This window comes from Lepus europaeus, chromosome 15, assembly GCF_033115175.1.
Source record: "Lepus europaeus isolate LE1 chromosome 15, mLepTim1.pri, whole genome shotgun sequence".
Lineage (NCBI taxonomy): Eukaryota > Metazoa > Chordata > Mammalia > Lagomorpha > Leporidae > Lepus > Lepus europaeus.
Window position 1 is genome coordinate 54297387 of NC_084841.1, and position 26390 is coordinate 54323776.

The 26390-nt window shown below is 44.5% G+C and overlaps 1 protein-coding gene across 6 annotated transcripts in view; it reads left to right on the forward strand.

Moving 5' to 3' along the window:
- Positions 1 to 26390, forward strand: part of MAST4 (microtubule associated serine/threonine kinase family member 4) — a 634279-nt gene that overhangs the window by 329614 nt on the left and 278275 nt on the right. For all 6 annotated transcript variants that reach the window (XM_062212152.1, XM_062212154.1, XM_062212153.1 and 3 more), the window contains one exon: positions 12781 to 12812. In XM_062212152.1, the coding sequence (XP_062068136.1) occupies positions 12781 to 12812 (32 nt within the window). The remainder of the gene's footprint in view (positions 1 to 12780; positions 12813 to 26390) is intronic.

Below are 26390 nucleotides of genomic sequence, written 5' to 3' on the forward strand. Positions count from 1 at the left end.
AATAAGCACACAAAATGCAGTGTGACTGTGGCTGGAAGCTATTAAATACATTGGGATAATAAACACACTTCACTTGGTGTGTAGTGAACACTCAATAAACTGGAGCTGTTACTCCTATCTGTACTAGTCATTCCCCAGTCAAGACCTGCAAGGAAGCATTATAAACGTTGAGTTCAGGGGCAGATTGCTCCTGGATGATACTGACTTGGAATACAGTAAGTATATCTATGGTTGATTTCCAAGCTTGACTTTTTTACATCAAGGTTATATTACATATTACTTACACACACACACACACACACACACATATTTTATGAAGCATCAAACACCGTTGTTATTGCCTGGAAAGGAAATTTGTTCATTTACCTGGGTGGAGCTGATTATTTGACTTTTTATGTTTTTTTCTACTTTAAAAGATCCCTAAATGGCCACAATAACTGGAGCTTAGCTGATCTGAAGTCAGAAGTCTGGCGCCAGGAGCCTCTTCCAGGTCTCCTACACAGGTGCAGGGGCCCAAGCATGTGGGCCATCTTCTACTGCTTTCTCAGGCCACAGCAGAGAGCTGGATTGGAAGTGGGGCAGCTGGGACTTGAACTGGCATCGATATGGGATGCCGGCATAACAGGTGGCAGCTTTACCCACCATGCCACAGTGTCAGCCCCGCTGGTTCACTTTCTAAATGCATGCAATAGCCAGTGCTGTCCAGGCAGGAATCTGGAGCTCCATCCAGGTCTCCCATGTGGGTGGCAGGGACCCAAGTACTTGAGGCATCAGCTGCTATCTCCCAGGGTGCACATTAACAGGAAGCTGGATCTGAAGCTGGGTAGTTGGGACTCTTAATATGGGATGCAGGTGTCTCAAGTGGCGACTTAAGCGCTTAGCCAAATGCCCTGCCCCAAATCATTTATTTATTTATTTATTTTAATCTTTTTTTTTTTTTTTTTTTGACAGGCAGAGTGGACAGAGAGAGACAGAGAGAAAGGTCTTCCTTTTGCCGTTGGTTCACCCTCCAATGGCCGCCGCGGTAGGCGCGCTGCGGCCGGCGCACCACGCTGATCCCAAGGCAGGAGCCAGGTGCTTCTCCTGGTCTCCCATGGGGTGCAGGGCCCAAGGACTTGGGCCATCCTCCACTGCACTCCCGGGTCACAGCAGAGAGCTGGCCTGGAAGACGGGCAACCGGGACAGGATTGGTGCCCCGACCGGGACTAGAACTCGGTGTGCTGGCGCCGCAAGGCGGAGGATTAGCCTAGTGAGCCGCGGCGCCGGCCCCAAATCATTTATTTATTGATGGAAAATAATTAAAATACTCCAGCTTCCAGTAGATGTGAATTCAAAGACAAGTGAAGCTGTTTACCAGCTTTGTGACTTAACCTGTCTGTTCCTCAGTGTTTTCATCTGTAAACTGAGAATAACAGTGAAGAGTAAACAGACAATGTATGTCACCCTGGAGTCAGTAGATACCATTATGTAGCTGATGAAGACAGAGTAGTTTAGCAAAGAAAAACAATTTCCATCAATTGCAAAAATTCTGAAGTGAAAAGGAGTTTGCATGATTGATATTTCACTTTTCATGCAAGTAAAGACTGCTATTGTTTTAATATGTGACTTTATCTCCTGTTCCTGCTTGTCAGGGACCATCTGGTCTACCTTGAGTCCTTTGGCGGTTTTGTTTTGCTTTTTGGCCATCTCTTGCTCCAGATTCAGATTTTAGCTACTTAGAGTCCGAAAGGCCCTCAGTGCTTCCAGACAGTCTCTCTTCCTCGTCTCTGATGACACAGCACCCTTAGCTGCACTGTAGGTGTTCTAAACCTTCCTGGAAGTTCAGTTTCTTCTCTACTCCTGTGCGTTGCTCACTTGAATCTGACCCCTGTCCATCCTCCTGCCTCTGCCTTGATCCTGGCCCTCAGCCATGCTTCCTGAATAAGCCTGGGACACAGCTGGTTACTTTTCCTCTTGGGATGCTCACATCCCATATCAGAGTACCTGGGATTGAGTACCTGACTTAAAAAAAATTGTTTGAAAGGTGAGCTATGAGAGAAGGAGGGGGGGTGGTGGAGAGAGAGGAGGAGGGCGGGAGAGAGAGAAACTGAGATTGATCTTCCACCTACTGACTCCCTTCCCAAAAGGCTACAACAGCCAGGGCTGGACTAGGCTGAAGCCTAGAGCCAGGAACTCCATCCAGGACTTCCATGTTACTGGCAGGGACCCAAACACTTGGGACATCTTCTGCTTTTCAACTGCATTAGCAGGGAGTTGGGTTGGAAGTGGAGCAGCTGGGACTTGAATGGCAGCATCACAAGAGGTGACTTCACCTGCTATGTCACAACTGGACCTCTACTTTACTCCTGATCCAGTTCCCTGCTGGTGTGAGTGGGGAGGCAGCTCATGGGCTAGCTTAGTGCAGACTGATGCAGGCATTTAGGGAGTGAGCCAGCAGGTGGAAGATCTCTCTCTCTATCTGGGTGGGGGGTCCCTATCTCTCTGTCACTCTGCCTTTCAAATTGTTAAGTCTTTTTTTTAAAATTTATTTTGTTTAAGGAATACAACTTCATGCATTTAATATATGCATATTTGGGAACATGATGCCTCTTGCCCGCCCCCCGCCACTTTCCTCTCACCCACGCTCCAGCCTTTCTTCTTCCTCCCTCTTCCTTTCCCATTCTTATTTTTTAGAGATCAATCTTCAGTTAATTTTTATATTCATGAGATTAACCCTATGCCAAGTAGAGTACATTGATTAGTATGAAGAAAAAAAAGGACTAAAAGAGCCTCCTAACATCCCTGAGATCGCGCCCTCTGTGAGCCGCTCTACACTCTAATGCCAGAGTGATCCTTTTCAGCATGTCAGTTTGATCGTGTTATTCTCTGATGTCAAATCCCATGAGCTCCCCTTTGCCTGTAGGAGAAGGGCATATCTGCCTGCCTCCATTCTCCTCTTCTGTTGGGTTTTCCCTCTCCCCTGCTCCGGCCCTGCGGAGTTTCCTAAGACTTAGGCATTGCCTCACTTCACCCTACCCTACCGCACCTGTTCATATGGAATCCCCCATCCTCTGCTGCTCCTCAGGCTGCCCGGCTACCTCGTAGACATTGCAGAAGAGCAAGAAGGTGCACGGAGCTTGTCAACGGGAGATTTTTGAATTGTTAGGAAGAGAAAACACAAGTTAAACTGATTGATTTGGGTATATGATGGGGTCCTATACCCCAAAAGCCCATGTATGTGCAATGTTAGATCCACTGAAAGATGGCGCTAGGGACCCAGTTTGCACCCATCTGTTTTCTCTGCCATCCTTGCTATCAGCTTCCTGGGGCTACTGCTCCTTCTTTCTTAGGACCCCTCTTGAGTGAGGGGGAGGACATTCACTCCCAGGAGCCCTGACAAACATCATTTTGTGCTTTGTCTACTCATGCCATCACTCAACCCTTGACTTTGACCTAGGCAAATGAGCTTTGTTATTAGTTTAACAATCAGAGATTGAGCCTACTGTCAGTCCCGCTCGCTTTTATTACAGTGAGCAGTATTGGGCGAACAACAGTTCTGACCTTCCTCAAAGGTGACTGACGATTCCCCACACCCCCTCCCTGTGTATAGTGCATACTTTGTAGAAACCTCTATCCCAGGCCTTTTCACACTGTATTTTACAGTAAGTGATGTCCTTTATCCCCAGGGCCTGGAACAGCATCTGCCATATCGACCTGTACTAAAATGTGTGTGATTGAATAAAGGAAACCCATTTTGCTTGCTTTAATCCCTAAATGTGCCCTTGCCTTCACCCTTGCAGGAGATTTTTGCCTTCTGTGTTACTGAAAGGGCAAAACTCGAAAGTTGGACTCTGCTGCTCTTTAAAAATATCTGGTTTCACCTGCACCTTCCTTCTTCCTTGGGGAAAAACCAGCACCTCCCCTTCTTGTTATTCTCTGTGCCAGCGCTCCTGGCTTGTGCATTCATTCAAGTCTCTCTTCTTACTCATATCACCACTCCGGTCCACTCTCTGGACTGGGGGGGGGGGGGGGGAGGGAATTGGGACCAGTGGTATTGGTTCAGATTTTCATGTTTCCTGTTCCTACTTTCTGTCTCTGGTCAATTGCTTCTCTCCTGTGCACTTCTGTGGGAAGCCAGTTGACTGCATTATGAAGCTTATATAGAGACTCAGTTTATGAGATCTTTCACGACCAAAATAGATTCCCACGTCTTGACTAAGAAATTTTGTAGAAAAGACTTCGAGAACTTTGAGGACAATAGTCTGGGTTCATGGTAAAAGAAACAAATTGACAGAAGGGGAGAAGGTACTTTCTTCTCCACTTTTCAAAGAAAGTAAATATGCATTTTTTATTACTTATTGGTTTGAAAGCCTATGTATGTGCAATGTTAGATCCACTATTTGGAAGATAGTGCCCAGGACCCAGTTTGCGTCCATCTGTTTTCTCTGCCATCCTTCCTATCAGCTTCCTGATAGAGAAGCTATCAACAGAGAGCAAGAGGCACAGAGAGTCTTAATGGCTAAGCTAAACACCAGCTCCTATTCTACTGTATTTCTGTAGAAAACCATGTGTTCTATGCACAGCTTACTGGATTGTCCAAGGGTTGTTTGAATGTCAGCCACTCTGGCCTCTTTCTGATGCAGTGTCAAGCCTACATGTAAGATCTGGCTCCACGCAGGGAGCTTTTTCTGTCCCCTCCTTTTGCATTCCAAGTGACTTAGAAATGAAAACCAGAAGCCAGCGCCGCTGCTCACTAGGCTAATCCTCCGCCTTGCGGTGCCGGCACACTGGGTTCTAGTCCCAGTTGGGGCGTCGGATTCTGTCCCGGTTGCCCCTCTTCCAGGCCAGCTCTCTGCTGTGGCCAGGGAGTGCAGTGGAGGATGGCCCAAGTGCTTGGGCCCTGCACCCGCGTGGGAGACCAGGAGAAGCACCTGGCTCCTGCCATCGGATCAGCGCAGTGCGCTGGCCGCGGCGGCCATTGGAGGGTGAACCAACGGCAAAAGGAAGATCTTTCTCTCTGTCTCTCTCTCTCACTGTCCACTCTACCTGTCAAAAAAAAAAAAAAAATGAAAACCAGAAAAATAGGGACCAAAGCATTTCTTTAAGATAACCAATGCCTGGATAGGCCTCCACCCATAGCTAATTTTACACTCTCTCTGGTAGGGAGAGCTTGATTTCAGGTAACCTTCCTTTTCCCACAATACTTCCCACTTGCCAAGGGGAATAGCTACCATCCTAAAACTCCACTACAGCAATGACTTCTAGAAAATTAATATTCTCTAAAGCAAATCCCAAAGGCGAAAGGTTTATGTAAACTAATAATCCTTAAGAGGACTGGAAAGTGTTAACCTCTAATAAAGAGCGAATGAAAACGCTTGGCAGGATCTGTAGGGGTGGGCCCAGGATCTGTGCTTTAAAAATGCCATGGGGGACATTAATGTGTGGCCAGGCCACAGAGCCACAGCAGGGGCTGAATTATCTCCATGCCCTTTTATTTTCTCTCCCTGTTGGCATTTACACATTCAAGTTATGCTGTGTGCGTGACCTTGTACCTGCATTAGCTCTTTTGTGTGTATATGTGTGTGTGTTTCCCAACTAGCTTTTCAATGTATTTTGTTTTTCTTGTTACGTGTCCCTAACAATTCTTGATCCACTGGCTGACACATCCAGGCTCACTGAACTGTTTCCCTAAATTACTTGCAGTAACTGTCCATGACGGAATGGGACCAGTGTTAACCAGCGCACGAAAGATGACAGTGGGGGAGCACAAGAACTTAAAATCTGCTGGTAGCTGGGTGGTGGTGAGGAAATGGTATAGGCTGGACCTTGCCACTCTTTTTGTGGACCAGGTTTTTGGTGGAAGCAGTGGGGGAGGCAAAAGTTGCCCAACTTCTGAGTTCCCTGTCCATTTTTGTAGTCACTCCCGGCGTCTGTATCTTGGTTCCCTTGGCCCTGCAGCCCATTGTGCTAAAGAAGGGAGCCAGTGTTCCTTTCTCTTGCCTACTTGGCAGCTGGGGCAGAGCCCCAGGTGTGGTTAGGCTGACACTCACAGGGACCTGCCAGGCCTGAGGGAAAAGTGTGGGCACTGGTAGATGTTTCCTGGAGGCCAGGCTCCCCAGGCTGCTAGGGGGCAGAGGTTTGCTACCTGGTCCTTGCCGGATGTGGCTGCATTATCTACATTTAATTTCCTGATTCCTACCCATCTTCTGACTTGGTTTGCCTAACCATCCTGCGCCTTAAAGAGTGCTGACATCTGGCCAGCTGAAGAGATTTTTACTTGTCAAGCCTCCTTCAGTTTGTATTATTTCAAAGGCTCTCAGCTGCTTTGTAGTGAAACACACCATTGAACTATATGTGGCACAGTCTTCTCTTCTCCATTTTCTTTGTAACACTTTAATTTTACATTGGCAAATATAACTGCATTTAGGTCTGAGGACCCGTGGGATGTTTCAAGACTTGGATGTTTACTGTGCATTGATCAGATGAGGCTACATCATATAGCCATCCCTTCAAATATTCACCATTTCTTTGCTGAGAACATTGACAATCTTTTTAGCTATTTCAAAATATGCATGAATTGCTTTCACTTTGCTGTGCAATCGATCAACAGGGCTCCTCCTCCTATGCTAACTCTAGCTTTGTCGCCTTGACCAAAGCCTGTCCTTTGCCCATCACCTGCCCCCGTGACCCCTGCAGCCTCCGGCATCCACCATTCTACCCACTCCTTCTACCAGCTTGTCTGTTCTAAGTGCCATCACCACACAGTGGTCTCCAGGTTCATCCATGTGTTGTGGGAAATGAGCAGATTTCCTGGGTTTTCAGCATTGTGCATCTCTGCCACATTTTACAAATCCATGCACCTGTCAGTGGACACCTGTGTGCATGACTCGGGGGTAGTGCAGACAGCCTCTCTGGTACACCGATTTCAGTTCTTGATTTCGAGTGGTGAAGGGCTGTGTCTGCCTTGGTCCTGAAGGCAGGCCCTCTCCTGCTTCCTCCACCTGTACTCTTAGCTCATCCCACTCCTTGGCTTTACGTACCATCTGACGTGGTGATGACTCCAAAATCTCTCTCTAGCCCTGACCTCTTTCTTGAACTCGGATTCCTACACAAAGTAGACTGTTTGGAAACCTGTACCTGGAATAGTTCTGGACAGACACCTTGAACATCATGTGTCCAAACAAGACCAACTCTCTTTGCCCTGGCCAAAGACCATAAGACATTTCCCTGTTTTCTCTTTCATACCCTACAAGTCATTCTTCTGTAAACTTCTGTAAAAGCTTTGTTCAATCCTAAGGCTTTTCACATCTTCACTGCTGATCCTAGCCACAGTCTTCTCTTAGCTAAATGATTTCTTTAATTCTCTCAAAAGTTGATTTCAAGTATTACTCTAAAATAAGCTTAGTATTGGATATCTATGTATCTCTTTCATTCTCCATTCAGCCGTGTACCTGCCAATCTTCATTTGTCCCTGGCCTCCCTATTTTGATACACTTTAAACAAAATAAGAGTAATTTTTGATTTATGGGAAAGTTGGGAGATAGTCCTAACAGTTCCTCCATACCCTTTCCCTTGCTCCCCTAATGGGAACATATTATATAACCTAATGTCTTTATCACAACCAGAACTATAAGCTACACTGTTTTATTTGGGTGTCACCAGGTTCTGCACTAACGTTATTTATCTGATCCAGAATCCAATCCAAGACCCCGCATTGCCTTCAGTTGTCCTGTCTCCTTGGTCTCCTCTGATTTGTGAGTTTGGGGATTTTTGCTGGTTTTTCACAGCCGTGGCAGTTCTGCAGAGTGCTCGTCAGATGTTTTGTAGAACTCCCCTCCGTTTGGGTTTGCCTGATGCTCTTTCACGGTTCCACAGGGGTTGGGTATTTTTCGGGAGAATCCACGGGGGCGGAATGTCCGTTTCACGTCTTCTCAGCCGGCACCTGATGGCAGCACGGCTTGCCGCTGGCCATGCTGCTGTTGGTCACGTGATTTCCCCACTGTGATGTTGCCATTGTTCCTGTTCTCTACTGCGGGCTTTGGGAATGAGTCCCAAGGCCCCAGGTCACCCTCAATGGAGGAGGATTAAGCTCTGCCACTTAGAGGAGAGAGTATGCGTGTGGCTTCTTTCAGTTGTCCTGGCAATGCATATTATGAAAAAACTATGCATGGATTTCAATTTTTTTCTGTCAAAATAAACATGTTTAAATAATTATTTGAAAAGCAGAGAAACAGAGACTGATCTTCTATCTACAGATTTATTCCTCAAATGCCTGCAGTAGGTAGGTTGGTGCCAGGCCAAAATTAGGAGCTCAATCCAGGTCTCCCATGCCTGTGGCAGGGCCCCAACTACTTGAGCCATCACCTGCTACCTCCCAGGATGTGTTTTAGCAGGAAGCTGGAACTGAGAGTGGAAGCAGAACTTGATCTCAAGGACTCTGATGTGGGATACTGGCCTCTTAACCATTAGCTGAATGCCCTCCAATAAACTCATCTTTTAACTCACTTATCTATGATTTTTTTTGAAGTATTGTTATATATTATTTCAACTTTTTAAAAAAGATTTATATATTTACTTGAAAGGCAGAGTTACAGAGAGAGAGGGAAAGACAGAGATCTTCCATCTGGTGGTTCACTCCCCAGATAGTTTCAATGACGAGAGCTGGGCCAGTCCAAAGCCAGGAGCCAGGAGCTTCTTCTGGGTCTCCCATGTAGGTGCAGGGGCCCAAGCACTTGGGCCATCTTCCATGCTTTCCCAGGTCATAGCAGAGAGCTGGATCAGAAGTGGAGCAATCGGGTCTTGAACCATTGCCCATATGGCATGCTGGTGTTGCAGGTGGCAGCTTTACTTGCTACTCCACAATGCCAGCCCCTATTTCAACTTCAATACTCCTCCTTTCTCTTTTCTTAAAGGTTTATTTATTTGTTTATTCAAAATGCAGAGTAACAGAGAGAGAGAGAGAGAGAGAGAGGGAGGGAGCGATCTCCCATCTGCTGGTTCACTCCCCAAAGACCCTCAACAGGCGGGACTGGGCCAGGCCTGAGCCAGGAACTCCATCAGGGCTCCTGTGTGAGTTGCAGAGATCCAAGTGCTTGGGCCATGATCAGTTGCTTTCCCAGGTGCATTAGCAGGAAGCTGGATCAGAAACAGAGCAACCGGAAGTTGAACAGGCTTTCTGATAGGGATGCAGCAGCTTAAACCACCACTTGCAACCCCAGCCCCAGCTTTCTCCTTTAAATCATGCTTTGGCCTGTCAGTTACAAAGAATACCTCCGTGATTCTCTGGACACGTGTGATACGTGTAGCCATATTGTTTTATTTGTGTAGGTGTCACTGTTAAATACTTGCCAAATACAATAAATCAATTGAAAGTTACTGTGGACATTGTTTGTACACGTCAAACTAGCTATTTACTGTCTTCAAGAAAGAAACAAGGTATTTTCTTTTGGAGCTGAGCATGCTGGGAAGAGGGGCAGATTCACTTGTTTTGTCCCTCTGGTGTTCTTCAGCTCTCCATGAATTCTCTTCCTGGTTTCAAAAACCCCTTTGGTACCTTCAGATCTTCTTTAGAGATCTCGAGAAAATAACAGGATTCTCAGAAATGATTAACTTTACTGCGCCTTTATTTTCAGCATGAATATTTGCTCGTTAGCACTTTGGGAAGGGGGGCTGAGGATTTGGTATCAAGCAAATAATGATCCACAGGGACTCTAAGGAATATTAAAGGCGCTGTGTAGTCAATATCAGTCAAGATAATTGAAACCGTTTTCAATCTTCCTAAGTATGTTAAGAAATCTTTAATCCAGTGATAAGTGTTTAGCTCAGCTGGCTGCTTCTTGCTCTTTTCATCCCTTTTCCCTCCCTTCTTCCTTTCTCTAATTCTTACCTGCCACTGACGTTTGCACACACGTTCCACAGGACCCAAGCACAAGCTTTGGTGTAGGACTCCGACCCATGCCACTAGTCTGATCTAATTAGCTAAGCACGTGGTGGTGACCTTATGCTGATATTAAGAAAACAAAATGAGGACAAGTACACGAAGTACCGTCGGGGCTTTGGCAGTGCCGTGCCTGGATGTTGTTCCTTGGTGTCTGGCCAGTGCGCATTTATCAGCATGTGGTGCCCATACATTAGGGCTCTGCCTGCTCCCTGCTCAGTTTGCAACTGATAGCTGCAGACTGTTGCAGCCACTGTTCACAAGGTCTTGGCCACAGCACATTCATTTCTCTCACTTTATTACCATCACATCTGATTCCAATTTGCTACCAAATTGAGTTTCCAGGCCTGAGCCTGACACTGAAGGCGTCAGGTGGATTAGCTCCTTCAGCTTGGTTAGCGTGATGGCTTCAGGTCAGTTGACAGTGGCCGATTAAATGTCCTCTGCTCTGAGTCTAGGCATCTGAGCCACCATCCCGTGGAGCTGCAGCCCTGGGTTACCCACTGCAACCTTTCCCCTTGTTTAGAACTCATAATTCTGGCCCTGCTGGAAAGACTTCTGATTAGAAACAGAGTTGGTTTTTTATCCCTTATCTTACTGTTTCAGCAGCTTTTCCTTAGAGCCAAGCTGCCAGGTTATGGTCAGGTCATTTGGTGTAGAATATGATTGATTGAGCTGTTGGACTCATGCCTTTGTCCTTTTCCCTGTTCTATCTTCTGGGTGATCTGTTTACATAGACTCATATGGTTGCAGTAACATCTGATTTATTAATTTTTTTGTTATTAACGGCAACACCTCCAATATCTTTTATGCTGCTGTCCAATCAACTGGACAGAGCAGAGTTACCCATTTGGACTTAGCCCTTTTAGTATGCAGTAGGTTTCACCTTCTTTATGAAGGGAAAGATCCAGTGAGCTACTACTTCTAGTGAGTTCTGTCTCTCTCTTTCATTTTATTGATTTGAAAGGTAGACTGCGAGGGAGGGAGGGAGAGAGGAGGGAGAGAGAGAGAGAGAGATCGCCCACACATTGGTTCACTCCCCAAATGGCCATAACAGTCATGACTGGTCCAGGCTCAGGCCAGGAGCCTAGGGTTCCAACTAGATCTCCCTCTTGGATGGAGGTCCCAAGTATTTGGGCCATCTTCTGCTTTCACGATACATTAGCAGGGAGCTGGCTTGGAATTGGAACAGCAGGGGCTTGAATTGTTGCACTAATATTGGATGCAGGTGTCACAGGTGTCAGCTTAACTTGCTGTGCCATGGAAAGTTCTCTTGTTTCTTTTCTGTTTTAAAAACATGCATGCAAAATTAATTTCTCAGTGCTTGTCATAACCAAAGTTACATATGTAGACAATTGCTCCTTGATTTTCTATGAACATTTTAGTTCTGAAGGAAAACTGTCTTGGCCAGAAACATTCCGTTTTCTGTGAAGTCTTTGGTAAATGAAGGTATACTTATTTTTCAGACTCAGGGAGCCAGATTCGCCAAACACTATAATTTCTTGGGGGTAATCAGGGATTAAAGAGAAAGCAAAGCAAAGAAAGCACATTGTCCCTGAACCCTGCAGCCCTCAAAAAGAAAATGTTAGCTATTGGGAGGAAGAAGATGATACCTCATTCCTCAAATTGTAGATTGTTCCTCTTGCTATTAGACAGGGATATGGTTAATATAACCCTGGATGGAAGTAGGTTTGCCAGTTAAGAAGTCAGGCATCCTGAGTTTAAGGCCACGCATCAAAGAGTTTTCCTTCCCTCTCCTCTGATGCTCCCAAGGCCGTTTTCTATAAGCTGTGCTGGAGTAAACTGCACTGTTTACAAGTGATATCTGAGGCTGCTATCCATTCCACACATTTCAGGATCCAGTAAAAATTGGACACAGGAGAGCTGAGTTTGAAACTGGGGAAGAGGGTGGCGAGGAAGGGACACCTTTCAAAATATAGTATTTGAGCTCCTGGAAGGCAAAAAATAGAATTACAGTAATGAATAACCAAATGGATCCAACTGGATCTGCTGAATTTATAGTGCACTCCGGTTTTTTGTTGTTGTTGTTGTTGTTTAAATAGCCAGAAACTCATTGCTCTCTATTCTATTACTATTGTCGAATAACCACTCTTGAGTAGGTGGGCTTCTAAAAACTTCATTAGTGGCTGGACATCTTTCTGAATCCATTTTTGTTCACTTGGTTTGTTTCTCTGGTTTTCCCATAGCCTCTTGTGATTATTAGGTAAGTTCTGTTCCTCATTTGAGATAAATGTCGGAGTACTCTTTTAAGATACAGACACTGTAGTAATTTTTGTGGCTGTCTGGTTACCTCTTACAGGCTTATGAATCTACTTTTCAATAGCCCAAATGATAAATTACATGTGTTTTCAGAAGTAATACCAGAAGGAAACCTTTTGCTTTATCTTTTAAAAAAATAATAAAGTATAATCTGTAGTCTCCACCTGTCTTGGACGAATTTATTTCTGATTTGATTGCCCTTTTCAGCTCACCTTGCATTTAATTACAACTCTAAAATTTCTCCTGCTTCTCATGTCTGTTTCCTGTTTGGTTAAGTCCTTTGGTTACTCAGATTACCCGTGGGCTCAATTATAGTCTGTGCAGCTCAACATAGTGTTTTACTGTAGTTGCTTTGGGGGCATTGATGCTTTGTGTCCTCTGGAATTCAGATAAACTGTGTTTGTACCTTAGACATACGGTGTAAAAGGGACAATGTAAGAAGGGATCCAGTGTTAAAATCTTTTCTGTATAGAAAATGCCAAATCAAGCATAATGAAGGATGGTACATGTATGTTAACCATTCCGCGTCCCGGTAGTCTGAGGTTGATGGAACATCTCCTGTATGTGTTTTCTTTCTTTTGCAGAAGGAGCTGAGTCTCCCCCGAAGAGGAAGTCTGTAAGTAATAGTACTCTGTTCCCTTGTTTTCTTTTGGCATAGTTCCTAATGTGGGTTGTTCTCTGACTTGTTGGGTTGTTATTGGCAATTAAAAAATTAATGATAATCCATGGAATTAAGAAAACAAAAAACTTTCAATTTATTTGGAAAAGTCAAATAGTAACGATTTCATGATAACTTCTCAGGTTCCTTATGAAGGCTGCAAATCAAAATGCATATTCCTGGGAGAATGCTGTTTTAAAAATTCTATTATATAATCAAGTGAATCTATTATTTGGTGTGCAGATAGTATAAATTGATCTGAATCAAGAATGAGTACTCATCTGTATGTTCTGGAAATCCATGATTGTTCTTTACACCATGGATTTTATGCAGAGTAAATTATGTACATTTGCATTTGAATTGATGGAAGGTATTATCAGCTAATCCTGATTCAGGTAATGCTCTTATATTAAAATGATAGATTTATGAACTTGGACTTGACTTCCTATAATGTGTTCCAGCCATTTTTAAAGCCAGGAATATATTTGCATCAGTCATAGTATTTTTCATTACAGAGTTGCAGAATGTATTTAACTGCCCTTAGTAGTCCACTACATTTAAGGTAGATTTGTTATCAACTGGTGCTGTGTAATGGCTGCTCTAGAAGTATTTGCATTAGGTGTCTGATTTATATTAACTAAGTTTACCAGATTGGGGAGCTCTTTTAAAAAAAAAAGTTACGTTTGAGTTATGTTTCTGCAAATCTCATCATGGAGGATTAGAAAAATATTTGGTGACCTTTGCAAAATAGGATTCACTCTATTGGCTATTGGCTAAAGTCTGGTAATTCTCAGCCTTTGTGTATAGAAACCCAATATTAATTAGCTGTGAACATTTTGTTATGCATGTTGCTTCCTGCTTTTTATACAAGTTTAGGCTGTTAGATGGACACTGGCTCATTATCGTTAGGGAATGTGCCCAGATAAATTGTCATCAGCTCCCAGTTTCCATTTCTGTATGCTAATTTATTCTAGCTTGCCATAGAAAACATGCCTAGAATTAAATACTTCCAACTTCTCTTTCAGGATTAGGAGATTGTCTTGCCTAAACTTTGGGAGAGTCTAAGCTTTTGCTATTTCCCATCATAATGACAAATAAGACACACAGAAATGAAGCTATGTGAAACATTTTTATGGGAAAAATCTCACTTTTTGATTCCTTTATTTTATTTATTAAATACCCTAGATTTTTCTTCTAATCTTTTTATGAAAACTAAAACAGTGATCAAACCTTGCTTTTATTCTTTACAATGGTTTTTCCTCCAGGTTTTTTCTCTCTTCTTCCTGTTTCTGAGTTATCATATTAGTCTTAGAAGAATCATGCTAGTTAGCAAATATAAGGCTTTTTCTCTTTCTGCACTTGAATAAGTCCGAATGCTATTGACGTTAACTGATAACCATGAGTTGATGTAAAAATACATGCTGATGAAAGAAAATGTTTTTCTTCTGCGTGAGAGAATGAGCTCTTTAATAAAAAAGGGATATGAAGTAAGTTTGTTTGAATATCTTGCTTTGAGCTCATAGTTGGAGAAAGTTAGAATTACATGACTCATTTAGAATCACCTTCCTAATAAAAATCAGTTGATTATCCAGATGATGAGATAGGTCAACACAGAGCTACCTTTGTTTTAGTGAACTCTGGAACAATTAATACTTCCAAGTGAAGCAAACCAAAAATGAATATGGCATTTTATATTTTCTATTAAGTACAAATACTCCCCAAAGAATTAACGATGCCTGATATAGCTGTTGTGGAACCAATGCCACTCTATATTTTCTGTGACACCATACAGAATGCCAGTCATTGTTCTGCTCATGCAAGCCTCTTTTATGACTTGAAAAGAAAATACTTTATAAATTAAATGCTGCAGCAATTTGAATGCAAATCTAATGAAGAAGGGCACAAGTGTATCCTTATTAGCTGTAACTGTTAGCCCACATCATGGTACCTGATTATTAAAACTGTTAAGGCTTTCTTAGTTTATTGACTGTACAAATGCCTCCTGCATAAACACTTTCAGATTTTTTAAGCATTCTTCCAGAAAGATTGGGAATTTGGCCCTGCTGTTTTGCTGAGTCCTTCTACACACTAACAGCAACCGCATACAGTAGCAGGTGTCTTTTCCTCATTGTCTTTGGTTCCACAGTAATGTGATTGAACTTGTCAGAAAGATTGTACTTTGGGAAGACGGTGCCTTATTTCAGTAGATCTGCTTCTAATTTGTGTGTCTTGAAGGATAATACCTTAAATTGCATTTTCATCATTCTGAAACTTAAAGTTTGTGAGATGTTTTTTGAGTATTGTCTTAAATAAGTTGAAAGATAATTTTTAGAGTCATAAAAACATTTAAATTAAAGCTTTCACAAATAGAATACAGAACATATGCTCTTTTTATTATTTGTAAGTCTGAGAAAGCAAACTGCTGTATCTAAAAAATAATCAGCTTTCGCAAATTTGTAGTTTACAGTTATTTTGATAAAAATTCAGACGACAACCTTCTTGTTTCTTGTACATTTAAAATTTGCATAGGCAGTGTGACCTTTTTTAAGATGCAAAGAGCAATAGACAAAAGAAGTCAAGGGAAGATGTTATGAAATAGGCAAATAACTCCAAATAAGATCCCAGATCTTCTATGCTCCTGTACTCCAGCTTTTTGATTTATTGTAGCTGCATATTCCATGAAAGAGTAGCCATGCACTGAGGCCTTGATCCTAGATTCCTTCAGCCCTTTGCCTGTCATCCTCCTTGAAGCTGAAGTTGTCAAACTCTCTTCTCTTCCTCCCTCCCAGCTGCCTACCAAAGTAATGATAGAATCACAATGAAGTATTATACACCAGGTAAAATGATGAGGATGGATGCATCAGTAGGCATGGTTCTCAAAAATGTAGCGATGAACCAGAGCTAAAAGCAACTTCTGGATAAAAACATTTACATAATAAAATTGAAAAGGATGTGAAACATATATCATGATGTTGCTGAATACAAACATGTATGGTAAAAGTGTAAAACATGCATAGGAAGCAAGTTTATGACTAAGGTTACTTAGCAGGAGGCAGTAAAAGACAAGAGACTTGAAAGGACTCTATAGGGAGCTTCATATATACCATTAATGGGGTAGTATATGCGTAAGTGTTTATAGTATACCTTCTACAATTTGGTATTTGTAGAATATTTTTATTTAAAAAACTCAGTGACTGTATAAAAGTAAAATTAAAATATTTGTGGGGACTAAAAAATAAAAATACAATTTAATATATAATTTTTTTGACTAAGAAAATACCATATCTGTGGTGAATTCTTTATGCATGTGTGTGTGTGTGCGTGCATGTGTGTGTGTTTTTCTCATGATGAGGATTGGCCCAAATGAGTGAGATTTTACAATAATTGGACTGCCAGATGTGGCAACATTGTTACTTAATGTCTAAGCCTAGAAAAATTTATGACAAATTTTGTGCTCTTGGAACTTTATTATGTACTACCTGGGAGCCTTGGATGAAGCAATGAGATAATAGCTTCTATAGTGGTACATTGTAATACTCCACTTCAGAGCTGGATTTGTTGCTTTAGCATTTTAACCCTTTTTAGAGAGAGAATTCTGGTGGACTTCTCTTCGTGTTCACCACAGCGCCCAGTACAGTAACTTCTCCGGAGTGGATGTTTGTAGAGTGCATGCCATCTGCCTCCCCCCACCATGCAGTGAGCCTCCTGCGAGCAACCTGCATGGGCCCTGCCTCTTCTGTTTGCTCCCAGTCACCAGTCACCGCACCTACGCCATCAGGACCCATGGCTGGGGCTCTGGTGTCAGATCCTGCATGTTCCGAATGCGATGTGGACTGCGTAGCCCCTCTTGATGTCCCTTTGATTCGATCTAATAGTAACCTGAGCTGTTGGTATTTATAAAAGGACCATCAGTGCCGTGGGTCTCTTGTCTAAGGCTTCACTCACATTTAGAACTTCAGTCCTGAAATGACATTGCTAAGTAGAAGAATTCTCTGGGAGAAGTTTGCTTTCAGGCAAAGAAAGTAGAAGAAAATGGAGAAGCCCCAGAGGTGAGCTCATGGGTACTGAGGAACACAACCTAGGTGTCTCTGGCAGTCACCATTTACTTTTTCCCTTTTTTTCTTTAAAAAAATTTATTTGTTTGTTTAAAAGGCAGAGTTACAGAGAGGCAGAGGCAGAGAAGAGAAGTCTTCTATCTGCTGGTTCACTCCCCAAATGGCTACAACTGCTATAGCTGAGCTGATCCCAAGCCAGGAGCCAGGAGCTTCTTCCGGGTCTCCCACATGGATACAGGGGCCCAAGGACCTGGGCTGTCTTCCACTGCTTTCCCAGGCTATAGCAGAGAGCTAGACTGGAAGTGGAGCTGTCAGGATTCGAGCCGGCACCCATATGGGATGCCAGCGCCTCAGGCGGAGGCTTAGTCCACGACACCACAGCACTGGCCCTGACCACTGTTTCCTTTTTTTTTTTTTTTAAACCTATTTATTTAAACTCAAGATAACCGACAAAATTAAGCTAATTTTTTTCCATTCTTGACAGGAAACTACTTTTGTAATGATTCTTGATCTATATTTGTAACCCAGAGACTTTACTAGGTTTAAGTATCTATCTGCCTTGAGCAGGGTTCACCATTTACTTTTAAAGAACACTCCTGTGTTTTGTCAGTTACCCAAATAAACAGCTGTCCAAGATAGTGAGGCTTCTTTTTTCATGGAATTCCTTGGAGTACTAAGGCAGTGTTTGTACCCTGCAGAGAAGAGCTGGAAGTTGGCTGGGGCTAGCTCCCTGGTGCCTCCCTCCTACTTTTTCATGATCTTTCAGATTTTTCTACACAAAGATGGAAACTACACTATCCATCCTTGGCAAATAGATTCTCCTCGCTACTTAAAATGGTGTTTCCTCCACCTTGTTAGGGCCCCCTGTAAGTCTGTGATCCATACAGTTATCAGCCACTCTCACTATTGTAGTGGAAGCAGTGACTGCCGCTTGGGAGGTTTCTTAGTCACATCTGCTTTAAAGATGCTGTTTCAGGCTATCCAGCAGCTGGAGCCCAGTGCAGAGTAGCTGCTTGTGTACACAGTGGTCCTGGGAAAGAGTATTTCTGTGTGCTGAGGAATTGCTGGGAGCATTGAAATTACCCCAGAGGCAGTTCGAGAGTCTTGGCTTAAATTTCGTGAACTAATAATATTAGTGTCTACTGACAGTCGTCCTCTGCATAGCATTTTTGTGTTCCTTCTACATTCCCCTTTTTCTTCATTACTGCTCTGGGGATGGTTAGAGTCGAGGAGGGCTGGTCATGGAATGAGTCAGGTGGGTGCCTCTTGGCAGCTGACAGTTTCAGTTCCACTAAGAAACTGCTCTCCCTCTCCACAAAGGGCATATCCATGTGAAATGCACCTGCCACAGTGCCAGACATCCCGGGACTGGAATTTCATCCAGTTGGATCTTGAAGATGTCTTCTGTTCAGATGCATCTTTGGGCCAGGTGCCACTCAGCTGAACACAGCGGATGATGATTCACTAATGGGTGCACTGGCGAGAGACAGAACTAATAGACATTTGAGCAGGTGTTGTGAACCATTTTGCAACATGAATATTTAATCAATGCATGAAAAGGATGATAAACTTATTTTACCTCTCTGTAATTTTGCCTTCTTACACAGAGGTAGCAGAGAACACAAGGAATGGAGAGAACAATGAAGGAAGATAGGAGGGAGAGAGTATTATCAGAGTGGTTAGGACTACAGATGCAGGGAGACCCAGTGGTCCCTGAATCTCTGTAGAGGAGCTGAGCCTGCTGGAGTTAGGAGACTGGATTAGCCTCATAACCAATATATTGAATTGCATGTGTTGGATTAGGGTACTTCGAGATTGGGAGTTCTCATTTTGAAACAAGGTTGAAAGTCACTTCTAAGTAATTGAATAGGCTTGGGTTGATGTAATTGGCATATATAGGTCTTTGTATTTTTTCCAAAAGGAGACTTACATTCAAGCCTGTTATGTTTTGGAGCTAACTGCCCTGGATGCTAGTTTAGAAAAGTAGTTGGAGTAAAATGAGGTTATTTCTAGAATGCAAGGAGAAAGAATCACCTTGGTTTTACAACTGATTTGAAATAGATTTATGAGATTTTCAACAAGGTGAAGGTAACATTTCCTGAGAGAAAAAGGAGGAATTTAATTCAAGCAAAATAAAGGACATGTAAACCATATTTGGATAAGTTTTAAAATAAATTCAGTTTTCCCTCCATGGTTTCTGCCTACCCACCCTCTACAAGTATTGAAGCAAGGATTCAAAATATCTGTTGTTGGAGCCAAATGGAAGTCCAGTATCATTTTGAATGTTAGAAACCCAAAAACAAAACGAAGGGAAAATTGAGTGTTGCATCTGAATTAGCATTTAAAGTGGCATGTTTATGTAAAAAGAGAGCAGTGTAATATATCCTGAGAGTAAAGAGAGGATTCAAGACTGGGGAGGAATGTCAATTGCATTTATATATTCATCGAATAGCCAGGTTGGTATTTGGCATGTATTTGCAGCATTCCTTATCATGCATGTATTCATCTTCTGTGAAATAGGTAGGGAGGAGATTGAGGAGACAGAAGCAATGTGGGATCTGGCTTCTTACCTTTGAAAATCAGAGGAACTCTTTAGTTTTGTTCCAGAGAGATGGTTGGGTTAATGGTAGGGGGAAGGGTAGTGTTTATCAAAATATGTATATGTTTCCAAAGATCCTCAGGAATGCAAATCAAAATCTCTATCCTGCCTGGGTGAATGCATGAGTGTGTGTGTGTGTGTGTTGTGCACGTGAGTGAGTGTGTTACATGGGGGTAGGCACATGTGTGTGTACATGTTTGCATGCATGAGTGTAGGAGTGTCTGTGTGTGAGTGTGGCTCTGTGTGTATGTATGTCTTGGGGATAGGAAGATGGAGGCTCCTATGTCTTTGACCAGTTCTCAAGGTGACTCTGCAGGGCCACCTCGGCAGACAGCTTCCGTCCGGGCTGCATGGTAGGAGGGGAGGCTCTGCATTTGATACTCACTGGAATATTTCTTAGCAAATCTGAATCAAACAGCATTTGGGGATGGCTTTCCAGGGAGCAGCCCTGTTCAGTAAGGGGCTCATATAGAGTTGCTGGCCTAGGTTGGTGAACATCTCTGCTTTCTCTCTAAAGCCACTTTGTCAGATCTGTAATTTTGTAGGTAATCACCATGGAGTGTCTCAGAGCCAGGAGTCAGAGCCAAACCTCCTGTGTTTGAATCCTCTCTCCCATTTAACCAATGCTGTGGCCTTCAGAAAGTTACTTAAACTCTGGGTGTCTTGGTTTCTTTATTTATAAAATGGAGATAAACTTGTATTTTGGAATTGCTCGGATGATTAAATCAATTAATATTTTTAGAGTGTTTACAACAATGTCTGGCATGCCATAAATAGTGTATGTTTTTTAATTTAAAAAAAGATTTTCATTTTTATTTGTAAGCCAGGGAAACAGAAAGAGAGGGAGAGAAAGGGAGGGGTAGCTCTTCCATCTTCTGGTTTACTCCCCAAATGCCTGCAGCAGCTGGGGCCAGACCAGCAGAAGCCAGGAGCTTGGAACTCTGTCCAAGTCTCTCACATGGGTGGCAGAGACCTAGCTACTGGGATCAACACCTGCTGCCTGCCAGGGTGTGCACTACCAAGCAACTAGAATCAGATGCAGGGCCCAGACTCCATCCCAGGCACTGTGATGTGGGATGTGGGTGTCCTGGTGTTTTGGGGGAGACCCTAGGTTAGACTTGGTTCAGTTTCTCAATGCTTGAAAGAATTCTGCAAGGAGAAATTGAGCAGGAAGGCAAAGTTAAATAAAGGCAACGGGAAAGTTCACACTCAGGTGGGAATGCAGGCAAGGTCAGCAACCTTCAGGGTCATCCTTTTATAGGATTGGGGTGGCACTTAATTGAATATACAAATGGGATGAGGTTTGGCTTGGGGCTTGAGTACCAACTATTTCCGTATCCCTTTCTGGAAATCTCAGAGATGTCACGGCGTCTGGCGCGTGATGTGGGTGTGTGTGCCAAGCCTGCAGCCAGCCGCGTTGCATATTACTAGCTGGCAGGGCTCTGGCGGCTGCGTCTGCACAGAAGGGTGTGGGGCTTGGCACAGTCCATGCAGGACGGTGGCACACATGCTGGGAGTTCCCAGCTCCTCACTACTTTTCTGCCTACATCCTCAAGTAGGGTGATGTACCCATGGCGCCAGGTGCCTACCCTGTGTATTTTGTTTCATAAATAAAACATGTTGGGGGGCCAGCACTGTGGTATACTAGTCTAAGCCTCCACCTGTGGCACTGGCAGCCCATATGGGTGCCAGTTCGTGTCTCAGCTGCTCCTCTTCTGAACCAGCTCCCTGCTAATGGCCTGGGAAATCAGTGGAAGATGACCAAAGTGCTTGGGTCTCTGAACTCAGGTGGGAGACCTGGAAGAAGCTCTTGGCTCCTGGCTTCAGATTGGCACAACTCTGGCCATTGTCACCATTTGGGGAATCAGAGGGTGGAAGACCTTTCTCTCTGTCTTTCCCTCTCTCTGTAACTCTACCTCTCAAATAAATTTTAAAAATCTAAAAACAAACAAAAAACCACATTGGGAATGGTGCCTTCTTCTCCCCCACCCTGCCTCTGCCCCAAGTCACTTATTATTTTCCTATTGAGTTAAGTAAAAGACCACAAGGTAGACTGGTGTGGTTCCCTTAAATCCAGGTCTTGTGAGTAGCCTTCTGTGCGGGGCTCTTCTGTCTCAATGGACAGTGTTAAAGGGGAAGTTGACTGCGTATCTGTGGGTAGGGGTTTGACTGGTTGCAGGCAGTGACCCCTGCTGGTAATGGAGGTTTCAGCATGTGCTGCTGAGGCAGGTTCCACATTGGCTTTGACTCCCTATCTTCAACCTTTGAGGGAACTGACTCCCCATGGCCAGTGGCCCCTCTTCCGGAATAATCTGTTACTTTCATCATGGGCTACAAGTCACTCTTCCAATTGTGTCTGGGGACAGACAGGTGTTGAAGAATGTAGAACAGTATAGCTGTCCACAAGGAAAATGTTAGTCATCGAAGAAACCTTAAGAGATACCTGATTTGGGCCAGTGCCGCGGCTCACTAGCCTAATCCTCTGCCTTGCGGCGCCGGCACACCACATTCTAGTCCCGGTTGGGGTGCTGGATTCTATCCCGGTTGCCCCTCTTCCAGGCCAGCTCTCTGCTGTGGCCAGAGAGTGCAGTGGAGGATGGCCCAAGTGCTTGGGCCCTGCACCCCATGGGAGACCAGGAGAAGCACCTGGCTCCTGCCATCGGATCAGCGCGGTGCGCCGGCTGCAGCACGCCAGCCGCGGCGGCCATTGGAGGGTGAACCAACGGCAAAGGAAGACCTTTCTCTCTGTCTCTCTCTCTCACTGTCTACTCTGCCTGTCAAAAAAATTAAAAAAGAGATACCTAATTTATGATATTTTTATTAGATAAATGGGGCATGAACAACTCGGAGGATTTGAGACTTGTTTGGGTTCAAATAGCAAATTGGTTGGGAACCATGACCTGGATTTAGGGTTCCTAACTGCCAGGACCTGGATAGCAGCCTGTTTTTCTCTTTCTTGCAGATGTCTTTCTTTGAGTCAGAGTTACAGGGAGAGAGATTTTCCACTCACTAGTTCACTCTCTGCAGATAGCCACAACAGCCAGAACTGGCCCAGGGCAGAGCCAGGAGCTTCATTGGCATCTCCCACATTGGTGGCAGGACCCCAAGCACTTCTGCTTTTCCAGGCCATTAGTAGGAGCTGGATTGGAAGTAGAGCAGTTGGGACTTGAACTAGTGCCCAGCATCCCAGGCAGCAGTGTTACCTGCTACGCCACAGCATTGACCCCAGCAGCCTTTCTTTCCTGAGGTCAATATGTTTGAGTTAGAAGCATAGATATCAGCAAGGATGTGGGTATGTTTTGTTTTGTCAGAAGACATGAATTTTCATGTCAACATCTACAGTAGGGGTCAAATAAAGGATAGATATCCCTAAGTCATGGATTCATTGAACATTCTGAAGATAATGCTACAAGCTCCTTTTTGTTATTATTTTGAAAGAGCTACACACACCTACACACACACACACACAGAGAGAGAGAGAGAGAGAGAGAGAGAGAGAGAGAGAGAGAGAGAGAGAGAAACAGAGAGAGAGAGAGAGAGAGAGAGATTTTGATCTACTGGTTCATTCCCCATATGGCCACAATAGGCAGGGCTGATCAAGGCCGTAGTTCTCCCATATGGGTGCAGGGGCCCAAGCACTTGGGCCATCCTCTGCTGCTTTCCCAGGCACAACAGCAGGGAGCAGGATTGGAAGTGGAGCTGCTGGAACTTGAACAGGTGCCCATATGGGATGCTGCTTAACTATGCCACATCACCCCCTAACTCCTCTTAAAAGCTTGTATGTTCTTAACACTGCAGCCCAAGGGAAAACCTCATGTCCATCTCCCTGGCACTGTCAGGAGCTGAGTGGACTAGGCCTACTAAAGAGATGAGTGACAGCCACCCTGGTGGGGTGTTGTGGGTCCAGCTGCAGCCCCTGGCAATGCTCAAATGTATCCATTGTCCAGCTGGACATGTGAGCGGAGCAGCTGTGCTGTGTCTTGTCCTCTCTTTGCCCCATTGTGCGGTAGCCAGTTGGGCCTGTGTGGCCTGGACAGGAACGATGAAGAAGCAAGACTGCACTTGTACCTCTGGGTTTCTCCTTTGGCTCACTGCTCCTGTGCTGTTTGCACCCCTGAGAATGAAACTCGCTGCTTTGTCACTTTATTTTTAATAAGGGTTCTTTTATTTATTTGAAAGGCAGGGTTACAGAGGCAGGAGGAGAGGCAGAAAGGGAGAGAGAGAGAGAGAGACAGAGACTGAGAGAGAATCTTCCATCTGCTGGTTGACTCCTCAGATGACCACAATGGCCAGGTCTGGGCCAAGCCAAAGCCAGGAGCTTCCTCCATCTCTCCCACATAGGTGCAGGGCCCCAAGCTCTTGGGCCATCCTCTTCTGCTTTCCCAGGCATATTATCAGGGAGTTGGGTTGAAAATGGAGCAGCTGGGACTCAAACTGGTGCCCATATGGGATGCCAGTGCTGCATTAAAGGCTTAACCCACTGAGCCACAGTGCCGGTCCCTGCTTTGTTACCCTTTGTGGCCGCAGTCCGGCAGAAATATCTGTGAGGCTTTTCTATCTCTTGGCCCTTGCTCTCTGAGAACCCTGAGGTCATTTTTTGATGTGCTGCTCGGGCACGGGCTTGAATGTGCTGCCCTACAGAGTCACTTCGAGCATGGCATCTGGGGCTTTCCCACACTTCTGTGTCAGAACACAGGACTCGGCTGTGGAGGAGGTCGGCAACTCCACACTACTCCTCTGGGGGGCGCTCTAAACCCTGCCTCTTTCCCACATCAGCCACATAACCTCTGACTGACAGCGGAAAGATAAAGTCTGTGTAGGCTTCAAACAATTCTTTTTATTTGCAAGGCCAAGAGACAGAGAAAGAGACACAACTGTTGGTTCACTCCCCAAATGCCCACAGCAGCTGTGGCTGGGTCAGACCAAGGCAATGAGCTCACTTTGGGTTTCCCACATGAATGCCAAGGACTCAAGTACTTGAGCCATCCCTTGCTGCTTCCTGGGAAGCTGGAGAGGAGAGCAAGGTTGGTGCTTGAATCCAGGCAGTCTGATACAGAACGTAGGCATCCCACACACAGCCGAGCCAAGGGCGCTCCCCTTGTAGAAGCTGTGTTGTCTGTCTTACTCTGTTTTTTGTTGTTGCTGTTGCTGTAATAGTATACCAAGGGTGCGCTAGTTTATAAAGAAAAAACAAATGGTGCATTTTTGGGTTGGGTGTAAGGTGCAGTGGTCAGTAAGTCTCCATGTGAGATGCTCACATCTCACACTGAGTGACTGGGATCAATTCCCACCTCCACTTCTGAGACAGCTTCCTGTTGATGAGTGCTTTGCCAGACAGTGGCTGCTAACTCTAAGTACGTACAACCCAGTAACCCACAGGGGAGACCTGGACGGAGTTTCATACTCGTGGTTTGGCCTGGCCCAGCCCTGCCTGTTGTGGGCATTTGGGGAGTAAACCAAAGGATGGAGGGTTTCTCTCTTTCTCTGTCTCTCCCTCCCTCTGATGTCCTGCCCTTTGAATAAATAAATAAATACACAAATTTAAAACACAAAAGGTTTATTTTGGCTTCCAGTTCTGGAGGTGCAGAGTGTTGTGGGTTGGCCTTTTTCCTGGCAGAGTCCTGCAGTGGCTCAGAGCATCATGTGACAAGGAACAGGGAGTGTGCACGTGTGTCTGTCTCTCTGCTTATAAAATCACCAGGATTCAGTCATGGGGTCGCACCCTAATGAATCTGTCTAAGCCTAGTCAGTTCCTGAACACCCAGCCTCTGAACGCCACACTCAGGTTAAATTTCCAATCTCTTAATACCCCACAATGAATTTCAACAAAGGAAGAGCGAGCATTTACCCTGGAGGTCAAGCTGCCTGCATCTCACATCGGAGGGCCTGTTTTCAATTCCTAGTCCTGGCTGCTGACTTCATCTTGCCCCCAGTAAAGACCCTGAAGACACTGATTTTGCTCCTGGCTCCTTGCTCCAGCCCTGGAAGATCCCAGTCATGGGGTCATTTGGGGAGTGGACCAGTGGATGGGAGCTCTGTCTCTTCCTGTACCTCACAAACATTTTTAACTATCAACACATGAAACCTCAAACGATACCCAAGTCAAGCATTGGCTATAGTCCATAAATTTGATTAGCACGAGGAAATACGAGCATGAATTTGTGCACAGATATAACAATTTTAATTAATTTTAAGATTTACTTATTTATCTGAAAGGCAGAGTGACACAGAGAGAAAGTGAGATGATCTATCTGCTACTTCACTCCCAGATGGCTGCAATGGTAAGGGTTGCACCAAGGCAAAGCCAGGGGCCAGGAACTGCATCCAGGTCTCTCTCTTGGATGACAGGGACTAAGTACTTGGGCCATCTTCTGCTTTCCTGGGTGCATTAGCAAGGAGCTGAGTCCGAAGCAGAGTAACTAAGACTTGAATTGGCACTCTGCACATAGCAGCTTTACTCACTGCACCACCATGCCTGCCATTTATTTTAATTTTTTAAGAACGAAAATACTGATAATAAATTCAGACAGGTTGGGGTTGGCGCTGTGGCATAGCGGGTAAAGCTGCCGCCTGCAGTGCCAGCATCTCATATGGGCACTGGTTCTACTGGTTCGGGTTCTGGCTGCTCCACTTCAGATCCAGTTCTCTGCTGATGCACCTAGGAAGGCAGTGGAAGATGGCCCAAGGGCTTAGGCCCTTGTGTGCATGTGGGAGACCCAGATGACGCTTCTGGCTCCTGGCTTTGGCCTGGCTCAGCTCTGGCCATTACGGCCATTTGGGGAGTGAACCAGTGGATAGAAGGCTTCTCTCTGTGTGTCTCTACTTCTTTCTTTGCAACTCTGCCTTCCAAATAAATAAATAAATCTTTATAAAAAATTCAAA